A 20,174-nucleotide genomic window follows, 5' to 3' on the forward strand; every position below is an offset into this window, starting at 1 on the left:
AAATGTACATGTCTGTCTCCCCTTCCTCCCAAAAATTCTGATTCAGTGGATCCAGAGTGTGACTCAGACATATCACACACACACACACACACTTAAATTGCATGACAGAGTCTGATTCACCTCTTCAGTTGAGAACGGATGGATTAGAATAGAACAATAATGGCAATTTTTCTGTCTTAGTAGAACAATCTCTTTATCCTTTTTTGAAAATTTATTTATTTAAATTCAAGTTAGTTAACCTACTGTGTAGTATTGGTTTCGGGAGTAGAACCCAGTGATTCATTACTTACAGATAACACCCAGTGCTCCTCCTAATAAGTGTCCTTCATCCCATCACCCATTTAGCCAATCCCCCCCCTCCCACCTCCCCTCTAGCAACCCTCAATTTGTTCTCTGTATTTAAGAGTCTCTTATGGTTTGCCTCCCTCTGTTTTTATTTTTCCTTCCCTTTCCCTGTGTTCATCTGTTGTGGTTATCCTTTTTTATTGCCACATCCCTGGTCATGGCACCTACTATCATATTTAACACAAAGCATGTTAAAGAAATAATCGGGATTATACATGGAAACTCAAGTCTATCATGTGATTTCAATTATAATACTTGGATTGCATAGCAAGGTAGGGACCCAGAGATCATGAAAAATCAAGAATTCCGTATTGAACATTGTGTTATGACCAGGTGAAATGAGGCTTAGTTCATACTGTTACTAAAATAAAGACACGAGGCTTACCTCTTAAGGAAGGATGTGTTATTCTAAAAGTATGATAAGTTCTCCGATTTCCCAGGAACACCAAGTTCTCTTAAGCACTTGTGGTTTGAATAATAAAGATGGACTATTTTAGAACAGATAATTCTTTCTGCATTGTGACAAAGATTCTTTGCTTGACTAAACTTTATTAAGACTCCTTAACTTTCTCCCAAGGCCATGTGTGCCATTCCTTGTCAAACTTAGTTTTTGCAAGAATCCTGCTCAGTCAGTTTAACCACAATTGTATTATACAAATACAATTATTTATAAACTAATTAACTAGAAAACAAAATTGTAAAATATTTGCCAGGACTTCTTAGAACGATTTTATTTTAAAATTGTAAGATATTGAGGGACACCTGGGTGATTCAGTCAGTTGAGCATTCAACTCTTGATTTTGGCTCAGGTCATGAACCCAGGGTCTTGGGATCAAGCCCCATGTCAGGCTCCTCATGGAGCATGGAGCCTGCTTGGGATTCTGTCTCTTCCTCTACCTCTCTCCCCCACTTGCTCTCTCTGTCTCTCTCTCCAGAATAAAAAAATAATAATAATAAACAAAATAAAATTGTAAGATATTTATTTATTTTTTTATTTTTTTAACATTTTTATTTATTTTTGAGACAGAGAGAGACAGAGCATGAATAGGGGAGGGGCAGAGAGAGAAGGAGACACAGAATCGGAAGCAGGCTCCAGGCTCTGAGCCATCAGCCCAGAGCCCGACGCGGGGCTCAAACTCACGGACCGTGAGATCGTGACCTGAGCTGAAGTCGGACACTCAACCGACTGAGCCACCCAGGTGCCCCTAAAATTGTAAGATATTTAAAGTGTACATTGTGATGATTGATGTACCTGTACATTGTGAAAGGATTTTCCCCATCTAGTTAATTAACACATCCATCATATATTTATCTTTGGGGTGTGTGTGTGAGAGAGAGAGAACATTTCAATTCTACTCTCTTAGCAAATTTCAATTATACAATACACTGTTTTCAACTATAGTCATCATGTTTTACATTAGAACCTCAGAACTTACCTTAGAGTCTCAACATCTTTTAGCTGAAATTTTGTTAGTATTATCGGCAGAATTTAAATCTGGGAAAACTGACTTCAGAGCTCACCAACCTAACCACTGTATTATTTAGCATTTTGGCTCACATAAAGGGTTCATTGAGGACAAGAATGATCTTACTTATCATTGCATCCTGGGCCCCTAACCCAGTGCCCAGCACCTGATGCCTCAACAAGTGCTGGCTGAGAGATTGTGAGCAAACAATTTTCTGAACATTCAAGGTGTCAGTGGGAAAGGCTGCCTTTTAATGGTCTGACTTGCTCATCTTCAGGGCCATCCAGTCAGAAGCAAGAGTTGAATGACAATCTCTCAGGGATATGGAATAACATTCCTCTCTGAACAGAAAGTTGAACGATAAGACTTGTCTTTTTCAGGAGCTGAGATTCTGTGACTCTATGATTTCCCAATAGTCCTAAAAATGTGTTGTCCCAATGTCTTTCAGGAGAAAAATATATCCACCCATCTGTTAGGTGACCATCTCGGAATCCTCTAGGCAGAAGATAGTCATGGGGCTGCGGTTGCCTGGGGCAAGGGAGAGAACGTGGGAGAAAGGGATATCCGGTGTAAAGGCAAGGTGTAAAGGCAAGGACAAAGGAAAAGAAGAGGCAAGTGCTGTGCTCGTGGGGCTGAAGTGACCAAGGACAGTGGGATGGAACGAAGACAGATGGTCTAGTAGGGCTAGCCAGGCCTCCTATACTTGCATTGTATTCAATCAAGAGAATTCATCTTGATTACTAAATTGTCTCAGCGATTCGAGATGGTAAAAGCATGCTAGAAATATTTGCTGAGCTGTGAGAAGGCTTCATTTAGGAAAAGAAAGTTTAGGCTGCTTAGGCTGCTAGTATGGATTTTAAAATATTTAAGCCCAGAAGAGCTTATTTAAACTCACGGCGTGACAAATGTTATGTTCTTGATATAATAATTGATGACAAGGACTTTCAGTGTTTTATAGGGGCAAAAGGAGTCAGGATTACCAAAATACTGCCCGTGTTCCTATAGCTCCCGGTGGTTTTCCAAGCATATTCTAATAATAAAGATGATGATGATGATGATGGTAACAATAATAATAATAACAGCAGCCACAATAACATAATTTAACATTGTTAACATCGTTACATGTTCTGGGTACTTCCCTTCCCTTCCATGTGCCCTCTGTGAATCCTTAAAGTTTTTATTTAAATTCCAGTTAGCTAACATATAGCGTAGTATTAGTTGCAATATAGCATAGTATCAGGTGTGCAATATAGTTATTCAACCCACTTCCATACAACACCCTGTGCTCATCACAAGTGCCCTCTTTAACCCCCGTCACCTATTTAACCCACCCCCCACCTACCTTCCCTCCGCTACCATAAATTTGTTGTCTACAGTTAACAGTCTGTTTCTTGGTTTGCCTCTCTCTCTTCTTCTTCCCTTTATTTGTTTGTTTTGTTAAATTCCACATGAGTGAAATCGTATGGTATTTGTCTTTCTCTGATTTATTTCACTTAGCATAATACTCTCTAGCTCCAACTATGTCATTGCAAATGGCATATTTCATTCTTTTTAATGGCCAAATTATATATATATATATATATATATATATATATATATATATATATATATATAGTGATATATATACACACCCACATCTTTTTTATCCACTCATCAGTCAATGGACACTTGGGCTGTTTCCATAATTTAGCTATTATAGATAATGCTTCTATAAACATCAGGATGTATCTCTTTGAATTAGTATTTTTGTAATCTTTGGGCTAAATACCTAGGAGTGCAATTGCTGGATCGTAGGTTAGTTCACTCCTACCCACAGTGCAAGAGGTTTCCCCTTTCTCCACATCCTCGCCAGCATCTGCTGTTTCTTGTGTTGTTGATTTTAGCCGTTCTGATAGGTATGAGGTAATAGCTGATTGTAATCACTTTGAGAAGTAAGTATTACTGGTTCCATCTTTCAATATATGCAAGAAGGGCTCCTTTGCCCTGGACCTCCAAGTTTTAGGGGGCTTCCCTCTGGATCTTCTCCAGCTATGCCTCTCCTCACAAGGCTAAGAGCTTGTAGGTCAAAGACATCTGCCCTGCAAACACTTGTAATCCCCTTCCAGACTATACCTTGGATCCCTGAACTCCTAAACTTTCTTTACAAACAGACTTGATCCTGCTTATAGGGCCTATGTAAATTTCTTCTTTAGGTCCATCCTCCCTAGTATGCACAGCCTTCACCCCAAGATGTGACCTAGGGGTAACTGCCAGAGTTCAGGTAAAGATTGAACATACAGGCTTTGGTGTGCAGGGCCATGTGCAGAAGCCTCTTCAAAACTGAGGTGGGAGAAGAGGAGACCTATTATAGGCCAAGAGAGGGACCAGTGCCCTTCTCTCATGCTGCTACATTCCAGCGAGGAGCTGAGAATTTTAAATTTCAACGTACACTTTCACATTGCAGTGAAATTATATTTGCCAAGGTAGGAGGATAGAATTTTATTTAAATGTATGTTAGCTGTAAATTTTAAATATCTGAGCTAAGTAAATTGTAGACATATGGACTTCCATCTTAATTCTTGCCCTGAGCCCCCAAGTATTATACATGGGCCTGGCTATTACTACCATTTAAAAAATATGGTAGTCATTCTGAGATAACAAGTGCCTGGTTTATGATCAGAAGCTGAAGTGGATTTGAGGCCAGCACTCTTTGACGTGAGTGCCAGTGCCCATCTCACCACACTGTGTTTCCTATCACATATGTCCTAACAGGACCCTCCCTTCAACTCAGTGAAGTGTGGTTACTTCTATTCCCATTTGTGCAAATTGGTGAGGACTTCTGACTCATAAAGCTGGAGTGAGTGGCCCAAAGTTCATAGTACAGTCAGTTCTTAATCCGTCTTTTGGCTCTCAGTCCCAGGGTAATGTATTTTGATGCCTATGTCATGTACTCCACTGTCTCTCACTATTTGCTCAGAAAATCCTGTTTATTTCACAAGACAGGTTCACCTATTCCTCTCACACTCTTCTGTCTTCTCTTTTGTGTCATGTCAGCCTACATACATCCTAGGAAGGCAAAATAGCCATAGTTGAGATTTTTGGAACTCCTGACTAATTGCCAGAAATCCTCTGAGATCCCTTAATGTGGTTTACCTTTTAACTCTTGCAATCTTTTCAGGAACATGCTATTAACATTTCCTTTAAAAAAAGGAAACCCAAACAGAGAAACGTTAAGTACGTTTTCCAAACTCATAGCTAGTAATTGATGAGCATATTACTAGAACCCTAGTCTGTGACTTCAAAGTACGCATTCTTCACTTCTATGCTAATTTATTCTTCTCTTTTTCTTACAAGGCACATCCTCAAAGAGAATTTAGAGTGTCATTTGCATTGCCTGCCCATTAGCTGAAAGTTTTTATTACCATGTATGAGAATTCTCTAAAGACTATTAATAATTTTCACACTGAATCAAAATGAAAAGGTTAGATCATATTCTTCATTCCCTGATGAATAAGTGAAGACATATGACATTTTATAATACTACTAGCTAAACGCCCTGGAATTCTTACTATGTATAAAGGCCTGTGTGTAGCCCTTTGCAAAAACTATGGCCCTTAAGAACATAGTCATTCAATGAGGTAGATATAATAATTGTCCTCATCGTATAAATGAGTAAACAGGTCCAAAAAATTGAAGTGATATGTCTTAGTCACATAGCAACAAAGGTGGGAACTAACAGAATTCTCTCCGACTCTGAAGCCAGTGCACTTGGACACGATGCTCCATTTACTCCATTTAATACTGGTTTGAATCTAAAATTCTTTAAATCTTAGACACTTAATTGGGTAAATACTCAGGTACATAAAAAAAAAACAAACAAAAACGGTGTGGCATATCAGATTTATCCCTGGTGATTCTAGATAGGTGATTCTAAATCATACCTTTAACACATTAAAAGATGTATAGTAGAGCTTTTAATTTTGTCATAAAAATTCATCCCAATTTTGAAATTACATAAAAGTAGTAATTCTACATCCCATGTTGTGAAATGACCATTTTCTTTGATCAAAACCAGTTTTGGCCAGGGAGAAATCTGATTTTTGCTTTGGTTCTTCATCTGTGCCAGCTGCCATGGGGTTCCCATCAGTGCTTTGAATTGAACTAATGATCACTTTAGACTCACTCAACAAGAAAGGTGATGCTCTACCTGCTCTTCTGGAGTAAGAATAGAGTACAATAAAAAGGACCTGAGACTAGGAAGGGGATCATAATAATGAGAATTTATTTATTAAATGACGCCAGGCCATATTCAGCGCTCCATATATATGGAATGGGCAAATAAATGATATCTTTTTACGTTCTTTAAATCTTATGTCAGTCATAAGTGACAAGCTGAGTCAGTGCTGATTTCTACCCAGCAAAGTAAGAATATTCTATTGACTCAAATAGGTCGAGAATTGACCCTATTTTGACAAGAGAGGTTTTGCATCAAAGCAGAAGCTACATGGTGATCACTTGTCAGAGATCTCACAGGAAGCTTTCTTATAGTTGTGTTAGGTGAGCTTTATGGCCACTCCAATTCTGAGATTATGTGAGTCAATGATTTCTCGATGAAGAGTAAAAAATGCATTAAAACAAAAACAGACTTGTTTATCTTTAAGATGAAAAATTCTCAGAATTTCCTGGGGCACAGTTTCCAGGACCATAAAGGGCTATTGTTCTCATGCTGCTGAAAGCAGTAAGGTGGGAGTTGAGAAGTGACCTGCTATTACCAGCTTAGCCCATTTGAGACTTGCATCATATCGTCAGATGTGTCATCTCTGTTAAATGTTACTTCCCAGAACAGTGCCCTAGAATAGGCTTAAAACATTCAATGAATCATGGGAAAAGTTTCCTTGTGAAAGGATTACTAATAAAACCTAAGTTAATGCTAATTTACATTTGGGTGGTTCATCAACAATTCCTAGTGCTTTCACATGTATTATTTGGTTCACATATATGTCTGAGATGGATATTTCCATCTTCTTTACTTCATAGAGAGGATAGTAGGTCTTAGCAAAGGTAGTAACTTGTCCAAGATCTCAGAACTAGTAAATGTTTAAAATAAGTCTTAAAGAAAGGTTCCTGGGATCAGGACTCATTTTTGCAAAAAATGCATTTTCATGTGAGTCTGATGCAGTGATCAGTATGGCTATCAGCACCAACTGTCTTAGCCCTTTACCCAGGGTTCTCATCAACTGAAAGCTTGCCAGATCTGGTTCCAGACTGAGCAGAATCCATTCACTGATCTTGGTTAGCAAGGCTTACGCAAAAACCCACACTCTGCAGTGATGTATGGCTTTCTTGGGAGCCCCAAATTTTATGGTACAAGGCGACCTAATGGGAGAGTTAGCTGAATATCTATTGGGAATATACCTGTTCTCTGTTGGAAGCTTCTTATTCAAGTTTCCTAAGGAGAAGATCCCCAGCATCCTCACACTGAAAATGAGGATCCATGAGTATATCTTAAGAATCCATTTGTGCAGAAGCTGGGCTGTCTCTGATGCTTTAGCCACGATTGCTTTGTCTCCAAACATAGTTTAGAGGCCAAGTAGAGCTATCTGGATCAAGAACTAGAGACCTCCATTGCAGTCAGTATCAGAGGCCTACTTAGCTAGTGATGCCATCAACTTCACACCATTGTCCAAGGGAAGGGCAGCATTTGCACTTCTTATTATGCCAAATATTAGGAAGTAACCTACTTATCCTGAATGGAGTTTTCAACCAACCATTCTTTATTTATGCTGTTTGCTAACTGCTTCAAGGACTCTTGACTATTCGAAATGACAACTTCAAAGAACCATTCTATGGTAACAAGATCACTGGCAGCTCCTCTTGCCTTTGGAGTTCATGAGCTAGCCGGCATTCTCTACAACACCAATGGACATAGTACCCTTGGCCCGGAAAGAGAGTGCAGCAGACAACTGACATTTATCTTCCTGTAAATGAATAAAAACAGCCAGAATCTATTCCAGATGGACTGGTCTGGGGACAGGGATTATGATATTGCCCAGGGATTTGAACTCTAGGGTCAAACAGAGCTCTTATCAATCATAACTCTGCCATTTCCTACTAGTGTTGGACCACATATCTGTCTTCATTAAACTTCATTTTTCTTAAGTGGGAAAAAAGCAGATTCATTCATTAACTTACTACTTTTTTTTCCCTGTAATACTCTAGAAATAAACTAGGTGCTAGATTTACCATGGTAAATACTATAAACACCTCATTTATATTCACATAAATTTATTACTAGGGTTGTTTTGTGAATTAAACCGGATCATGATGTAAAGCAGTTAGTATAGGGCATGGTCCAAGGTTTTTTTCAACTAATATTAGTAAACTCAGAAGGTATAAAGAACTCTTAAAAATACTGAAAGGGTTCTTAATTACACTTTTTCTCTGTGGCTCCTAGGGATATATTTAGGACAAATGAGGGGGTAAATAGTATGGGACTAAATCTGAGCTTGATAAAAATAAGAGGTTTTAATAAAGTTTCCCATTAGTGATGGCCTTCTCACTCAATAGGTCCAAGAAGCATGAATACCCATTAGGTATCCTGCAGAGGCAATTCCTCTATTGAGCGTAAGGATTATAGCCATAAGTGTCTTATATTTTTTAACTATAATAATAATTCTTACTGAGTTCATTATGTGTTATGATTATGTACCATACCATGAACATTGAAAGCATATATTGTCCATGAATTCCTTGAATCCCTACAAAAATTTGAAGTGGGTAAGCAGAATCCTAATGCAACTAATGAGGAAGGGAAGATAAGCCAGAGAAATTCAAAACTTGCCCAAGTTCAAACAGGTATCTGGTGAAGGAGCCAGAAAATCTTGCTGTAGCCCCAAATAAGAAATAAATAAAAGAGAAATGTCTCTGAATTGAAGAGGGAGTAGAGGGTTCTCACTTGTTGTGCCTGCTTTCGTGCTGTTCAGGCAACCCGGAGAACTTCCCAGAGTTCCTTAGAATAAAATTTAAAGACCATTTAAATGCTACTACCTACTTCAGATGAGACTTTTAAGAAAAAATAAGAATTATTTAGTAATAAAAACCGTACATGGTTACAACAGCTTCGTGTTCTGAAGTAATTATGAAAGTAGATTATGATTTTTATTAAAGTTTTTATATAACAAAATTGGCAATGCTGTTAGTCTTCCAACAGTGACTTTTTGTTTAAAGGTTGCTGTGTAGGGGCACCTGGGTGGCTCAGTCAGTTGAGCATCCGACTTCGGCTCAGGTCATGATCTTGCGGTCTGTGGGTTCGAGCCCCGCATTGGGCTCTGTGCTGACAGCTCAGAGCCTGGAGCCTGCTTCTGATTCTGTGTCTCCCTCTCTCTCTGCCCCTCTCCTGCTCATGCTGTCTCTCTCTCTCTCTCTCTGTCAAAAATAAATAAACATTAAAAAAATTGTTTTAAAAAAGTTTGCTGTGTATGCTGGTTACTTCAAGAGATTACGGAGGAAAGAAAAAAAGAAAAAAATACATATTCTTATGGCATAATGGAGCAAAATGGAACACAAGACTATGTTTATGACATTACTGCCAACATGTGAAACTGCATCAATGTGTATGGATAATGGATAAACTAACGAGAAGTTTCCTGAAAATTGTGGGTGACAGTTTTTGTTTTGGATTTCTATGGTGATTCTTATTTTATTTTGCAATAAATAATCATTAAAAAGCAATGTAATTGGCCTGTGATGTCCAGAAATATCTGAATCACTCATTCAATATGTGACACTTTTAACCAATGGTTTCTGTCACAAGATGCCCTTGATTCTGTGCTTTGTTCTTCATGGGAACTTTTAATGACAAAGTGGAAATGCTCAGGACAATTGAGTAAATGCCCTCCAGCCTGCATCCCTTTCTCTATGATTTGGGCCTGTATATGGGCTAGTTTCCTGGTCAGTTTAGGGCTATTTTAGGAGAAGAGTTAAGTCTCCATCCTTGAGGAAAATGTGTCAAAGTGACCTATAGATATTGGAGAAGGAAGAGAATGCCCTAAAGGCAAACTTATTTACATTAATGCTTTTCACTTAGCAAATCTCAAATTCATGGCCAGTTTATACCTGAGAACAACTACTACTTCTCTCCTTATCCACCTTCTTATTTTTTCTCTATTTTGTTTATCATACATACAAAAGAGTATATATAATACACATGTACAAGTTAAATAATAATAGCAACACAAAGGCTCATATGTCTATCAGATAGTTTAAGAAATAGCACAAGCTCTGTCTTTGAAACCTTTTATGTGCCTCTTCCCTAACTCCCATTTTTTTTGCTGCAGCTTAGGCTGCCTGGTCCCACCTACTGCACCCCCTTTTTCCTCTCCTCCTGCAAAGACCCTCATGCAACCACACACTAGACACATTTCTTCAGCTGTGGAGGAATTACATTTGTTCTTCCATTCTCTGCCCTTTGCTAAATAACACTGTTTTCTTTTGTTATTTTCAGGCAATCTAGAATTTAGTGTGGGACTCTTAGTGCCATTAGGATGTTGAATACATGGTCCTGAATATATGCAACCTAAGTTTGTTTTTATTTTTTTCTCTCACAGTTTAAAAATTACATATACGTATCAGGCCGCCCACTATATGTCAAGCAGTGGAGAAACAAAGAAATAGATATCAATATTGTTCTTTTTAAAGAATGGAATCTTGCCATTTGCAACGACATGGATGGAGGTAAGGAGTATAATGCTAGGTGAAATGACTCAGTGAGAGAAAGACAAATACCGTGTGATTTCGCTCATAAATGGAATTTAAGAAACAAAACAAACAAGCAAAGGTAAAGGGAGAGAAACCAAGAACCAGACTCTTAACAATAGAGAACAAACTGGTGGTTACCAGAAGGGAGGTGGGTGGGGTTTTGGGTGAAATAGGTGAAGGGGATTAAAAGGGCCCTTACCACGATGACCACGGAATGATGTGTAGTATTGTTGAATCACTATATTGTACACCTGAAACTAACACTGTATGCTAACTCTACTGGAATTAAAATTTAAAAAAAACTTAATTGAAAAAACCCAGATATCCATTTTAGACACAAGGATAACCAGGACCCAATTCTTTGCTCTCAGGGGGCTCCAAACCAGAAGACATATATTTTTTTCTTTTTTTTCCTCCTTTCTTTTCTTCTTTCTTTCTTTTTTTTTTAATCCTAAAATGAGCATACCTTCAAAAAACTCTTTCCAGGGTCCCTGATGGGAACATATTTGCATTGTGATCAAGCCACTCTGCTGCCTTCTGTGGCTGTAAAAGTGATGGTCTGCTCTAACAGGAGATTTATAATGCTCTCACAGGACTGGGTCAGACAGGGGTCAGGCAGGGGTGGGCTAGTGCTAGGGTGGAATTGGGGAGAAGACAATGAGAAGCTAGAACCTAAAATAGAACTACCCATTGTGCTTAGGGAACAAAGTTAGAATGACCACAGACTTTTGTTGTTATTGTTTTTCCAATCATTCATTTACTGTTTGCTAATTATGTGCCAGGCACAGCATTGTGTACCGGATGTATACGTAGACTCAGGCCATTCCATTAGGAACTGTTGCTGCCCCCATTTTGCAATGTCAGAACCGAAACTCGGGCTCAACCCGTAACTCAAGTTTACTCAGAAGCTGCAAAACTAGGTTTAATCCCAGGACTCTCTATCCCCAAAGCCCCACATCTCTCTCATTTTAAAATTTCTTTAGGGTTTTTTTGCCTTCAGTTTTTGGAATTTAAAGAATTTGAGATATAATTGACATATGACATTAATTTCAGATATACAACATAAAGATTTGATAATATACATATTGCCAAATGATCGCTATCTTAGCCATTATATTACGAAGGCTGCACAAACAATTTCAGCTGACACAGAGGACATGTTCATGTCTCAAGAGCGTGGCAGCAAACAGATGGTGGTTCAGGCAATCCATGGACCTCATAGATAAACATGGAAGAACTGAAGCCCAGACAGCCCAAACCGAGGGCAACCAGCTATATGACCCACACAGATGTCCACCAATATTGTTGGGTGTCTGCCACTGGGCTCCATTTCTGGAACAGGTAGGGTTGAGAGGAGGAGAGCAGCAAAGAGCATACCCCACTAGGGCAAGACCAGAGGGTTGGGCTACTGGGCAGGTGACAGGGTGGGGGCCTCAGGCTGGAGAAGCTGCCTTGGTCAGAACAGGGATCTTGGGCTTGTGGAACGAGATTCAGGAACAATGAGGTACAAGAAGAATGAAACCCAGAAGCCAGTCTTATTCTTTGATGAGTCAGTCACCCAGGGCTGGGCTGGGCCACAGAGCCTATTTTTAAGCATTAAATGGCTCACATCCCAGGAAATCAGCGCCTGGGAGTCTGGCAACTGGAACGATCGGATAGTTTCCTGAGCTCTCTAGAGGCATCTTTCACAACTTCGGTAGTTCTCTTCCAGTGTTGAAACAGGTATTCACAAAAAGCTTAACTTTATATTGACTCAGAGTTCCTTAAGAAATTCTGAAAAGTTTTCAGCATGTGTCCATGTGGATGTGTTTTGTTAAAGGAACGTTTTTATTGGTCTGGCTTCCACTTCCTTGATCTGTACTATTATTATTAATTAAAATTGCAAAGTCAATGCCTCAGCTTACCTTTGTTCTCTCAGAGAGACAGGAGTGACCTGTCCCAGAAGGACTGGGTATATTGGCTATAGTAATGCCTACATTGCTGAAGTATGGAGAATTTAAAATGAAACAGGGTGAGATTTCTTAGAATGTGAGTAGGCCTCAGTTCTAGAACAGGTTTTGGTCACATATTTGTTTTTATTTTATTTTATTTTGTTTTATTTTATTTTATTTTATTTTTTATTTTATTTTATTCCATTTCTTATTTTATTTTGTTTTATTTTATTTTATTTTATTTGTGCATCTTTAAAATTTTACAGCAATTTTCTTTTCATGCTACAAACGACAAGCACTTACAGTAGTGTTGCAGGAGATGACTGTAGAGGAAAGGAAAGTGGTGGGGAGTTTCCAGCTGTAGGTAAGCAAGGTATCTGCCATGTAAGTCACTCCCCCACAACCTCTGAAAAAGCAATCATTGCTCTCTATTATTTGTGTGTCTGGATCCTTTTCATGGGAACTTGGAAAAGCATTCAGAGTTTGGGTTAGTGAAGAATGCAAACAGTTGCCATACACATTCTAGTGCCAGAGTTGGATCAGGGAGTGACACCCGACTTCAGGCTTATCTGGGGTAAGACAACATGGTTTCCTTGCTTACTTGTTGATAGAAGTCAAATTCAGTTCATTTTCATTTAATTCAGCTCGTTTATTAAGCATTAACCAAACACCCCCAGCATGTCAGCTATGAGCTCACAATGTAGCAAAAGAGATGCTTGCAAATTAATGAGAATACAGTATGATGTATGATAATCTGGGAGGATTACATGAATGAATGAATACATAGGAGAAGCTTTTTAGAGAATACGTAGTGATGTGGTTTGAAGTGTTGGAGTTTGGAGTAAACAGCCAAGAAAGAATTCTTGAAGACATCGTCAGTGCAAAAAGGTAGTTTTATTAAAGGACCCATGGGCAGAAAGAGCTACACTGGGGTTGTGAAGAGTGACTGATTATATACCTTCAGGTTAGAGGAAGTTAGGGATAGTGTAAGTCTCTAAGGAATTTTGGAAACAAAGGTTCCAGGACCTTGAGGGACTAGCTGCAGTTAGGAAAAGGTCATTTATTACTGTTCAGTAAAAACTCAGTCATGAGACCCTTAATATGTATATCAGGTGGCGATAAGCTTGGAGTATGATTGCCAACATATATCTTGGGGGGTAAAGATAAAGGAAGTTTCCAAAGGAATTTTTCAATGTTAAAGTAGGATCCTGGGGGGTCGGGATAATGTTAAGCTAAGATTCCCTTTTGCCCTTAGCAAAGTGTCATCATTGAGGCAGTTGAGCTCCTAGAGGAATGTCACTTTGCCTGTTACAAGGACTTGTCAATGGACATAGGCAGTAAGGAAATTTAATTTTTTTTTCTTTTGCCTTTGGTTCCCATATAATTCATAGAAATTGTCACAAAGTAGGCATTAACAGATATGTGTTAATTGCATAGATGCACAAATGGATTACAAGATGTGCACAGGCATACTCTCTGTTCTTTGGAACTGATAGTATGATCTTTGGAACATATAATAATATTTTTGGAACTTAGAATGTAATAGTGGGGTAAGATAAGCTTGGGGTCCTAGACCTGAGATCACACTTTAGCGGGGAGAAAACCCATGGAAGACATCAACTAGTTCATGGGAATTTGCAAAACTTTACCAGCCATGTTTGACCAGCCACATTTTACAGACATGTCTTCTGGTAGGAAATAGTTAGACAGCAGTCTCAATCCAGGACAGCTTTCAATGTCTTAAACAAGAACTATCTAGCAAAACAGTATTTCCTGATTCTTGTGCTTGAAGGCTCCCCCTCTTTTTCTGTTCATGTTTTAGGAATACACAAGAACTAAGTTATCCACTGGGTGTTTTTCTAGCTTGGGCAAGAAGAAGCATCTGCTTCAGTTTCTTTGCTTTTCTGATTCCCACCACTGTTCTTTTTTTTTTTTTTTTTTAATATTTATTTATTTTTGAGAGAGAGAGCGTGAGAGGGGGAGGGTTGGATGTAGGGGTACAGAGGATCCAAAGCAGGCTCTGTGCAGTCAGCAGAGAGCCTTATGTAGGGCTCGAACTCACAAACCATGAGATCATGACCTGAGCAGAAGTTGAAATTGGACACTTAATCGACTGAGCCACCCAGAAGCCCCACTACTGTTCTTAATTAACCCTTTTCTCCCAAGATGTGGCCCTAAGATGGTCTATGAGACATCATCAAAAGTAAAACAAATCTGGAAGATTCAACTCCTGAACAAAAAATGTCAGACCTACATTTATTTCCCATATGTCTACTTTATTTCGCAAAGAAATCAAGACACACTGGTGACAAGATTAGGCAGTATGGCATAGGTTATATGGGAGAAGAAATATGTTTCATGTGCCTTGGAATCAGAAGATAGATTCAACACTTTCCAAAATGTACAAATTTCAGTTTGTTGTTAGTTTTCCTGTGGAGAGAAAATAGCAACAGATTAAAATTGCTGAGGCCGTAGACGTTTTATTAGCATCCAAACTTCGCTAATGAACCCCCCCAGTAATGTACCCAAGTCTCTCCACTTATTGGTGTTTTTAAAAGGGGGTGGGTGACTGTAATTTAGAAATACTTGAGCAACTGGTGCTGGTTATGTGAGGATGATGCTCAAAATATGTCACAGTTTATATCCCTGAAAACATATTTCATGAATTTCTAATAAAAGGAGACTCGCTTAGAAACCCTTTTTCCATAAATGATTTTGTCTTAAAGTCACATTTTGCACTTTCCATCAAATGTAACTTTTCATAAAACTATTTTTTCTGATAAGAAAAAAACCAGGACAGTATGCCATATATATATTAGGTGTTTGTTTTCACTCATGTATGTTTTGAAAATACTTAAAAGGATCTATATGTTTCTATACATTCTAGTATATCATACACCATCTTCTATTAAAATTTTTTTTTAATGTTTATTTTATTTTTGAGAGACAGAGACAGAGCGTGAGTGGGGTAAGGGGCAGAAAGTGGACACATAGGATCGAAAGCAGGCTCCAGGCTCTGAGCTGTCGGCACTTAACTGACTGAGCCACCCAGGCACCCCTTATATTTTTTGATCTGACGCTAACACATCTTTCAGATGATTACTTTGTTACCTTTAAGCTAATTTTGGCTACTTGATTTTCAAATTCAATTTCTATTATAGCTGCAAAATATATTTTGTTGAGAAGTCACCCTCTGAAACAGAACAATTTCTTCAGGATTTTTAGTTATTTGTCGCCTTTTGTGCCAATAATTAGGGGGCTCTAACGTATCTAAACTTAATGGTTAAAGCTGAACAAGTAAATCTAGTTCATTCTAACATATGACTGGACTGGCATGCCTAACAGGAGGGATGTTCCTTGTCCCTGGAAATAATCAAGCGTAGACTCTGAGATGACGTGAATTATTTGCAGAGGGAGTTCAAGCAATAGATTAGTAGGTGGAAGTTGAATGAGGCGCCCCTCCAGTATCCTTCCAACTCAAAGATTCTCGGATTCTTTGCTTTACTCTTTTTTTTTTTTAACGTTTTATTTTTGAGACAGAGAGAGACAGAGCATAAATGGGGGAGGGGCAGAGAGAGAGGGAGACACAGAATCGGAAGCAGGCTCCAGGCTCTGAGCCATCAGCCCAGAGCCCGACGAGGGGCTCAAACTCACGGACCGTGAGATCATGACCTGAGCCGAAGTCGGATGTTTAACCGACTGAGCCACCCAGGCGCCCCTTTGCTTTACTCTTACTGCCAGAATATGTATAGATCCAGTGACACTAGCGACCCCAAATTTTACATATTCATCATATTCACATATTCATTATTCCCCAAACCACTTTCTCTAGTGGACATATAATTGTCGTAACACACAATTACACCTTAAATACAGAAAAGAAAAATATTTCAGTATTTACCGAACTTCAGAACAAAAGAAGCAATCATTGGCATAAGTTTTGCCGTCAGATCCACAAATTGGTGCATATATTTCATAACAAAATCCCTCTTCTCTCCGTGGGAACTTCTCATATTTACTGCAGTCAACCTGGAAATACATAGTAAAAGCCTTCAACCGAATCTTTATTCCCAAGATTTAGGATTTCCCAAGCAAGCCTAGGGGGCTCCCCAATCATTTGTTTCCTAGTCTAATGGTCATTTGTTTCCTATTCCTCCTCAAATGCCTTTGAGATATATCAAGTGTGAAGATTTCTTACATCAGATATAAAATCATGAGTGATAAACTTCTTTATGGCAGCTTGTAACCAAATCACTATTTATTTAAAAATTAAAAATTTAAATTTAAAAACATCCACGGCCAATTCACAGATGTAACCATTCCCATGGGGTTAGTGTTCTACACATCCTGCTATTCCTCTCTTTCACTTAAAAAATTCTATCTGAATGCAAGAGTGAGATGTATTATAGGGATACCTACTATAGTTTTAAGAACTAGCACATCATTAGCGACTTTTACCATTCATTATTGGTAACAAATGACTTGTTATACACTTAACCAGCACACAGACAGTCACATGTATTTTACTCTTGTAGTTGAGAACCACTGTTCTATATGCAGGAGCAAAACCAGCGTGTGAAGCTCTCTGCAGGAGCAAGGATGCAATCACCAAGAAAGAATTTTCTGGGTTTTTCATCTATGAGCAAGCTGAAGAATGTCAACAGGAAAAGTCAAACACATCAGGATTCAAATCCTGATGTGCTCTGGGATATGACCCTGGGACAATCATTTTACTTCTTTAAGCTTTGATTTCTTTACCTGCAAAGTGAGGACAATAATAACTACAGTGTAAGGTTAAAGCAAAAAATATATATAAGCAAGAAGATACATGTAAAATGCTTAGCACTTTGTGACATGGAAAATGCTGAGTAAATAATAGCTATTATCTTTATCCCTTGGCCTACACAAACTCCAGCTCTATTCAGAAGACTCTACCTTTCCAGTTTTTCTGACTCTGAATTCCACATGTAAGATTTTACGATTTGATTATCTCCACTTGGATAGCATGAAATATGGTCAAACTTCAAGTTAAATTCATCTTCCCCTTCAGCTATGTTCCGTTAATTAATCATTTCATTCCTTTGGTTGCTTTACACCATGCACCTTCTAAGTTTTAGGGCTGAGCTGAGAGCTGGCAATACAGAGATTAGTATGCGTGACAAAATGGCAGAAGGACCGCAGGGCCTAGTGGAGTATGGTGGAGAATGGAAATTACAGGGCCCCCTGGTGAGTATATTTCAGCCTGACTTCACTTCTTGCCTGCTCAAACCCCAGTACCAGGACTCAATGTGATATGTACAAGGAGACTCCCAAGGCTTCCTCTTCATGAATCTTTTTCATTCTCAAGCAACCAGTAAATCATGAGAATAGAATAGACAATCCTATTATTCTCTTTAATAGGTAAAACAAAAGATTCAAAGAGATGACAGGAGCTGCCTGGGCCCCAGAATCACACAGCTGAAAAGTCATGGAGCTTGGTCTAGAACCCAAAATGCTTGACTCCTGGTTTAAAGTTTTTACCACCACAGCTAGAATTTCTCAACAATAGTTATTACTTAATATGAGTCATAAAGGGAAGGTTCAATTAAAATCTTCATTCTCTAAGATAAAGAACAAAGATGTGTCTGACCCACTTAACAATTACAACAATCATGACTTGTCCTTATTGAGCTTTACTACGTGCCAGGTGCTTACGCTCACCTCTCTTCAAGCGTTGTGGCTTTAAGTCTCACAATAAGCTTATGAACCCAGTATTATTGCCCATGGCCACACAATCAGGGAGCTAGAATACAAACTCAGGACTTTATAACTCGAATGCTAGGTATCTAACCACTTTGTTCTTTTATGTCCCGTTCAGAAAGGTCTCTTAATAGTTTTTTAAATAAAACCAGTCTTGATACTTAAAAACTTCTTCAAACATGTAGCAATTTAATTAATGTATAGTAGCAAATGTTTCCTTATTGATACTGGCTTTAAAATTACCTAGAAGTAGGACCTTTATATCAAGATGGATGTACTGACCTGTTGAGGGCCTGTGGCACATTCTACATCTGTAAGAAAAACAAAGACAAGAGAAACTAAATTAAACTCTGGAAGAACCTCATCTTAGTAGAAAAATGATCTTTTATTTATGTTTCAGCTCTCAGACTGTCAAAAATATGAGTCTCTTCAGAGCTGTGTATCAATATAATATCAAAGGTTGAAGCTTAGCACATATTTTTTTTTCTTCTTTTGGAGTGGGATTAGAGCATAGCCAACTACTATAATAACGAAGAGAAACTACTATAATACTGAGAAGTTCTTTCCTACCTCATAATCAGAGTTTAGGAAATATTGGAAAAAAAAAAAAAACACCAGAGAAGTGGTTTTATATTTAGGGAATGTCTGCTGTTATGTAGCAGGAATACGTGGCAGTTGAAAATTCTAGGGAGGCAAAGTTCAACTCAATGAAAAATAATAATAGTTCATGTTGCCAAACAATGGATGAGACTGTTTTATGAAGAAATGACATCCCCATAAATGGTGATATCAAGTCAAAGCAAAGTCTGGATGTACACTTACCAAAGAAGTTACACAAAATATTTATATGGATGAGACTTTGGTCTCAGCTAACCATTTAGCCCCAGAATCGATAGTATCTCAGCCCCAGAGATAGTATCATTTAGTGATTTATTGGTAGAGACAAAATAATGCATTTCAAAAAACCTGCCTTATTATCTATGTATCTGTGTTTATCCCAGAATTCTGTGAGCAGAAGACAACGTGAGCTATTAGTATCGGGGAAGGGTGGGTATAATAAGGGAGATACTCACTGAAGATGGATGTCAAAGCCAAAGCCAAGAGCAGGGCAAAGGCTGTTGCTTTCATGCTGCTGAAGTGGCCAAGGGCAGTCAGAGGGAGGCAAAACAAGTAACTTTCTGCCGTCTGCTCTGCCCACTTGGGTTCTACCTTATATATTGACAAGAGTTCCTGCCTCAATTGTGAAGTAACTATTTCCAGAAACAGAATCCTGGGAGGAGGTCAGAGACATATGCTAGTATGGGAATTCTTTTATTGTGAAATCAGATGGTTGCTCATGTTTGCTCATTTTAATAGACCATAGAACCCAATAAAACTGTTATTTCTTTGTTTCTTTACATACTTGAAAGATGGAGTGCTTTCACAGCTGTTATATGATTGGATCTTCATAACAAATCTGTCAGTTACTACAATTTTCTTTGTTTTACAGATGAGAAAGTGAAGTCAGAAAGAAGTTAAGTCATTTCACCCAGTTTACTACATATTCTTGGTTGCACTACTTTTCCAGGAACACTCACCAGCATGGCAGCTTTCTGTGTTTCCCCTCTTTTGACACTTTCCCAGTTTCCCCTCTTTCCTCCTATATTCCCCAGCACCAAATGGGAAATATTGCCCGTTGAGACTCTAGACTGGGCACAGAGGAAAGGTATCAACACCCAAGTCTTTATTCAGCAGTAACAAGCAATGATTTATGCTCTTAGCAGGGGGATGATTTCTCCAAGATTCTAAATTTGAGGAGATGGTAAAATGGGTGGACTTGTTGAATAGTCACTCCTCATTTAATGCCAGATCTCTGGTGGAATTTCCTTATCAAGGAACCTTGGAAGAAGGGATTCCTCAAAGGCAATAATAAAGAGCTATGTGACCATCTTAACCAATAATGGATTTATTGGCTGCA

General features: G+C 38.5%; 2 protein-coding genes across 2 annotated transcripts in view; one reads left to right on the forward strand and one right to left on the reverse strand.

Annotated features, from left to right (window-relative positions):
- The window catches only part of LOC123379994 (sperm-associated acrosin inhibitor-like), a 114,104-nt gene that overhangs the window by 25,797 nt on the left and 68,133 nt on the right, over positions 1-20,174 (forward strand). The gene's annotated exons all lie outside the window — the stretch shown is intronic.
- On the reverse strand, positions 14,734-19,438 carry LOC101087814 (serine protease inhibitor Kazal-type 9). Its single transcript, XM_003981414.6, has 4 exons — positions 19,291-19,438; positions 18,500-18,528; positions 16,380-16,507; positions 14,734-14,908 (listed from the first exon to the last, which is right to left on the reverse strand). The coding sequence occupies exons 1-4, from the start codon at positions 19,343-19,345 to the stop codon at positions 14,863-14,865; spliced, it is 258 nt and encodes an 85-aa protein (XP_003981463.1). The 5' UTR covers positions 19,346-19,438; the 3' UTR covers positions 14,734-14,862.

This window comes from Felis catus, chromosome A1 (assembly GCF_018350175.1).
Source record: "Felis catus isolate Fca126 chromosome A1, F.catus_Fca126_mat1.0, whole genome shotgun sequence".
Classification (NCBI taxonomy): domain Eukaryota; kingdom Metazoa; phylum Chordata; class Mammalia; order Carnivora; family Felidae; genus Felis; species Felis catus.

Coding starts and splice junctions, on each gene's coding strand:
- LOC101087814 (XM_003981414.6), bottom strand. CDS start 19,345: ATGAAAGCAACAGCCTTTGCCCTGCTCTTGGCTTTGGCTTTGACATCC. Junction 18,529..19,290: donor GGCTTTGACATCCATCTTCA/GTGAGTATCTCC, acceptor TTTTTCTTACAG/ATGTAGAATGTGCCACAGGC. Junction 16,508..18,499: donor GTGCCACAGGCCCTCAACAG/GTCAGTACATCC, acceptor ATGTATTTCCAG/GTTGACTGCAGTAAATATGA.